At 36.5% G+C, this 6,000-nt stretch overlaps 1 protein-coding gene across 3 annotated transcripts in view; it reads right to left on the bottom strand.

Annotated features, from left to right (window-relative positions):
* Nucleotides 1-2,632: 2,632 nt before the first annotated feature.
* NNT (nicotinamide nucleotide transhydrogenase) overlaps nt 2,633-6,000 on the bottom strand; it is a 95,524-nt gene continuing 92,156 nt past the window's right edge. For all 3 annotated transcript variants that reach the window (XM_055325449.1, XM_055325450.1, XM_055325452.1), the window contains exons 21-22: nt 5,581-5,696; nt 2,633-3,889 (exon numbers count right to left, since the gene is read on the bottom strand). In XM_055325449.1, the coding sequence (XP_055181424.1) occupies nt 3,740-3,889; nt 5,581-5,696 (266 nt within the window). In that variant the 3' untranslated portion in view covers nt 2,633-3,739. The remainder of the gene's footprint in view (nt 3,890-5,580; nt 5,697-6,000) is intronic.

The following is a 6,000-nucleotide window of genomic DNA, read 5'->3' as shown; positions in this document are numbered from 1 at the left end:
AGAAGACTGGAATCACAAGGCCTGGATAGAATTAACCAGGCACAGACCCTGCTACATCACTTTACCTCATGGAAGGTGCACGCCCTAACTGGGAGAAAGAAAGGGAAAAAAGCCAGGCTGGCTGTTGATGGCAGTTCACTGGCTTTTGGAAAATCAAGGTCCATGGGGCACCTGGGTGGCTCATGGCTCAGTGGCTGAGTGTCTGCCTTCAGCTAGTGCGTGATCCCAGAGCCAGGATCCAGTCCCACATCAGGTTCCCCACAGGGAACCTGCTTCTCCCTCTGCCTGTGTCTCTGCCTCTCTCTATCTGCTATCTTTTCATCCATATTATTCTTCAGAAATAGGCTTTTGGAAAGAATTGGAAAGCAGAGTTCAAAGTTGTGATCTTTGGCCAGAACATGAAGTACAAATATTGTATATAGAATGAGGCAGTCATATGCTTTCACAATCCACATGACAGAGATGTAGTATCACCCCACTACTTACAGTTCAAGCTTTTAAAGTTCCCCATAATCATAAGCTGCCCTTTCTCTACCTAGCCAATATGGTTTTTCACTCTTCCCCAAATAAATTATCTATTAAGACCCAAATATCTTTTTCTACCACTATCTTAATCATTATACATCAGTTTCCAATATTCAACATTCTAATTACTGTCTCATCATCTATATTGCTATTTTATCCAAAAGATTTCCAACCAGAATTACAGTATAACAGGTAAATGTCCATATAACCATGTAAATGGTAAACAGTTTAATTCCTTAGCCCATAACTACTAAAAGTTTAAGAACAGCAATCTTAAGTGCTTCAAAAACTCAACTGTTAACCATTTCTGCTCCTTTACTAAACTAACCCTTTAAAATTTTCACTTAAAGTTTTTTTTTCCTCCTTGTTAATTAAACTAATTCTTCTTTCCTTTGAGAATCTAAAGAGCAGCAGGAATATACAAGTTGCTGACACTGGAGTATAGAGTTTTCGTTGTTTTTTTCTCTTACCATTCTGACCCAATATTATTTGTTAGCAAACACTCTCAAAAACTGGCAAGAGCTATAAATTAGACATTTGAACTATTCTCCCCTAGCTATCCAAAAGACCTGTCCAACTTTCCAGTACTAAAATGCTTTAATTCACAAGACTTAGGCCTTCAGGGACTTGAAAATTTGCCTCTCAGTCAGATGAACACATGAGTTAAGAGTTATTAATTATACATAATAAGGCTCTGGGATAGGATAAATTGAACTAAACCCTAAAGCTGACTGATACATAAGATATCCCATATTTACGTTGGATGACAAAAGAGCAAAATCTAAAAAGTTAGGGCCATGACTTGGATGGAATCAAAAAAGCCAAGACCCATTATCCAGATTCATTACCAGATACCTAACGGTTACTCTCTGAGTCCATAAACGCCTGAAACGCTCACTGCAGAAAAAGATCAGTCCTCCCTACTCCAATCCCTAGAAAAAATGTAGAGAGTGAATGATAAAAAGATTTATATGCCAGAAACCTGTCCACAGTTAGAAACATATAATGTACTAAAATCTATACATTTACTTATATACATTCTTTACTTAGATACAGAACTTAAACACAAATTCCCAACTTAAGACAAACAAGAGAAAATAAAGGATTATTGAAAAGGACTAAAAGAGACATCAACATTAGTATTTCACTACCCCCCTGTAATTTTTTTTTGTAACAGCCTGTGAGGTACAATGGATTTTTTTTAATTACTTCTATTTTAATATCAATATATATACTGTGAGCAATACAAGAATACAAAGAAGTCATATCTTCCAGTTTAGCAGAGAAAAAGGCATCTATAAAATGGATAGATGCTTATTTTTGTTGCTATTAGACTCCACTGTAAATAATCCAAGGCCACCAACCTTTAAGAGTATTAAGAAATTATGTATCAAAAAATCAGTTAATATTCTAACCAATAAAGTAAAGTAAAACCAACTGGACCATAAATTTTCAATTCAGTTCTTACAACTGGATGCCAAAGGATTAGTGAGCAGCAAAGAATGAGGTTCTAACTTCTGAAAATACAGAAAAATACTATAAATAACAAAAAATAAATAAATTCAAGTGTAATTATTTTTAGTTTAAGCTGAATGCAGGAATTATCTCAAAAAAAATCAAATCGCTGCTTTCCAGATATATCTACAACTACTTTGAGAAACGGAAAAGGACATAAATGAATATACTATTTACTTTTTTCTAATAGAGCTTTCATAATATAATTCAGATGAAGTTACTAATACCGGAGATCCATTAGCAAACTGCATTTATCACTTAAAAATTAAAAAGAAGTGTTTTCTGCTTTAAAACACCTGTACACACACACACACACACACACACACACACACACACACCTTAATCTCAGGCACAGCAAAACTGAAGCTGGTCACCAAACCAATAGGTACTCTGAGTTGTAAACTGAGTAAACATAAGCACTACAGTAAAAAAAATTTCACACCAGTTATTTCTTTTTCTGATTCAGAGATAGTTTTTATGTGTTTATAATGGTTTCAAGAAACTTAGTACCAAATTAGTTATATAGAGAGACAGATATCCCAAGTATCCATCATACATTCACCTGTGTAGAACTTTTGGCACAGTAGCAAAGTCACAAAGAAAATCTACACTTTTATTGCAAAAAGACATGATCTTTACTGGTGCATAAACAAAGAGGTAGCTAAAAAAAAAAAAATGCCACCATTTTTCTCAAATGTTATCAATTACAGAAGACCTCAAAACACATTCTGATTTGGAAAAAAAAAATTCTTGCCAACAGTTAAGAGATGGACTAATTTCATCGCTTTCATAGTAGCAAGTCTTCCCCAGATATTAGTTAACAAGCAGAACTATTCCCTTTATCCTTTTGTCACCAGAGATAATTGCTACATCTCTATGCAAACATGATGAGCTCATTTTATTAGTCAAATAGTTGAATTACATTCAAGTGCACTTAATACAGTAATACACATTATAAATTGATTAAAATTCAAAAAAGATCTCTGATTGGAAATGGGATTTTCAAAAATACAATACTAATTTCAAATTACACGTTTCATTGGTGTCCTGATGAAACATACAAAGCAAATGATTTGTTTCCAGCATCTCTGAAAGATTATCTAGTCTTTTAATGTATTAAAATAGAAGGCAGAAAATATATCCCTGAAACCTAGAATTGAAAGTACAGTTTGAAAAGCTGAAGCCAATTTGATATGGTTAATTCAGACTCTGGTTAAATGGTAAGAGGATAGCTCAGGAGTTGACAAAAGTTTCAAATCAGTAACATCTGTTGAAAAAACATAAATGAAGGTAGCTGTAATGTTTACAGGGTCAGATTTTTCAGATCCATATATAGAATTTAAGTCCTAAGATCCTAAAGACTTGATTTCTTAAAACCCAACTGACTACTGAGGAAGAATTTTTAAAAATCCAAATGGATTATAACTAAAATGAGGCTGTTCTTTCTCCTTTTATAAAATACTTTTAGAATTCATTACACAACAACTATGCACAGAGGGACATGTTGAATTTTCCATCTTTTTTCAAAATTGAGGCATCACTTCTCCTGAAAAATCCCTGTTTGCTTTTTCTTCAGCCTTCCTTTTCTTCCAAGAGCTTTGCTACAGATGTCTATCAGCTGTATCTAATGATCCTTTATTTGCCTGTTCCCACAATGGAAAGAGGTGGCTTTGTCAGACCACAGCTTGGTCTTTAAATTTTACTTCTGGTAGGATTCTCTCACTTTCGCCTGCAGTGCGTCACATGTCTTCTTGGCATCACCTAGAAGCATGGCCGTGTTAGGTTTGTAGAAGATTGGATTGTCCACTGCAGCATAGCCAACACCCAAGGACCTCTTCATAACGATGACCTAAGGAGCAAAGATGAAGGGAGAGAGTGAGGGTATTTCACTAGGACATGATAGACATGCCAACACTGCCTTGCCCTAACTTTGAATAAAGCATGTACTACTACTAAGTCCTGAACACAGAGACTTCTAAAATACACGAGGAGTAGTTTTTAAATGTATGTTTACACTGTATTAGCTGTAATTTTTTAAATGTGCCCATACTTATATCCACGACAGAAAAATCATGTTAAAAATACTTTATTGGGATCCCTGGGTGGCTCAGCGGTTGAGCGCCAGCCTTTGGCCCAGGGCGTGATCCTGGAGCCCCAGGATCGAGTCCCACGTTGGGCTTCCTGCATGGAGCCTGCTTCTCCCTCTGCCTGTGTGTCTCTGCTTCTATCTTTCATGAATAAATAAATAAAATCTTAAAAAAATACTTTATTTATGAATGATTAAGATTCTGAGTGATTTTCTTCTCCATGCTTTTCTCTATAAAGATTGTGTAACATTTTCTAGTCAGAAAAATAAGCATCTCTCTGAGAATGGGCTTAAGAGAACAAACTGCGTGCATAAGCTTCTGCTACAAATCCTAAGATAAATGTAGCTGAGTGGGGAAAATGGTATGATTCTTATTCCATCACTTTAAAGTGTATCAGAAGGTTCCAAGACCAAAGCGCAAAGAGCAACCGAGCCCATCACAAGATAGTACTAATAACTGATATTATGCTCCTACAAAGTAAAATGGAAGAATTAAGCCCATCTCACACACCGGTGTATTATACTCACTTGCAATTACATGAATTATGGATGGTGCTAATCAGTTAAATATCAAGTCAGTTCTCAAGGCAATGAAAAACCTTTCTGTGGTAGTCTAGGACATGCAATCTATCCAAAAATGGAAGCAGTTTAAATCTACTCAAACTTCACATAGCCTTAGTACAGTAATACATTCTATAAACTCTCAAATATTGATGACCAATGCAATAGTTTTTCATCTACACATAAACAAGTGTACATCACCCACCACAAATGTCAAGCTCACATATTTATAATAAAAAGAAACAAAATTAAAGGGAAATGTACATAATCATGACTATTAAAATGCAGATCTAACCTGAGAGCAGTAAAGAGACCTGCCCTCTGCTGAGGCAGTGGATGTGTACAAGCCTGAGTTCTCTATAACCCAGCAGTTAACTTCCACAGAGGTGATGTGCATGAGCAGGCCTTGCTTCCTTATGCCATGTTATAGTCTGGATTTCCAAATCACCTTTCTTCTAGACACTCCATAACAACAACAAATTCCCTTTCAAAAAAATTAAATGAAAAAAATGTGCTCGTCTCCATATATGAAGGCGATGATACTGACTCACTGTCCCAGAGGGAAGCCATCTGCTTCACTGGACTCTATCTGGAAGCCAGCCAGACTCATTCCAAAAACTCACAGTTCTTTTTTCAGCTGTGGTTACAGATTTTGTTAATCCACCCAGATAATATCATCTAGCTCTAATGGTGAGCAGGGCATTCTCTTGGGTTCTCTGGTGATCACCAAATAGACAGAAGCTGGATAGAGAGAGCTAGGCACTACCCCTGCTCTAGCTCCTAGTACTCCTAAGAGGCATCAGCATTTCTCACCAAGTGAACCAGGACAATTCTGTGTGCATGTTTTAAGAGATACTTGATTGCTAGAATGAAACACAAGTCTCAAACTTTACCTGCTTTGATTTCCAGACCTCGAGGACTGGCATGCCTGCAATAATAGAGTTGGGGTCTTCTTGAGCTGCTGAATTCACTGTGTCATTAGCTCCAATCACAAGGACCAAATCAGTGTCTACACCATAAAGGAAAAAAAAAAGAGAAAATATAAAACTCAAATGGGTCATTTTCATTTTTTCCAGGCAAATCATAGTGATCTGGACTTCTGGACTCTGAAGTAACAGTAACAGAAGCCAATATTTATAGGACACACACTTGTGCCAGGCACTGTACAAAAGAGCTTGATTATCAGAGAGGCTCAGTAACTTAGCAATGCCACACAGCTAAAAAGCAGTAGGTCCTGCATCTGAACCTGAGCACCCTGACTACAGCTTGCATTATTATACTTCCCCTCCCCTCAATGGATCTGCCTAATCTAA

Source organism: Nyctereutes procyonoides, unplaced genomic scaffold, assembly GCF_905146905.1.
Source record: "Nyctereutes procyonoides isolate TBG_1078 unplaced genomic scaffold, NYPRO_anot_genome, whole genome shotgun sequence".
In the NCBI taxonomy this organism is placed as follows: Eukaryota; Metazoa; Chordata; class Mammalia; order Carnivora; family Canidae; genus Nyctereutes; species Nyctereutes procyonoides.
The sequence above is the reverse complement of the archived record's forward strand: the minus strand, read 5'-3'. Positions and strand labels throughout refer to the sequence as shown.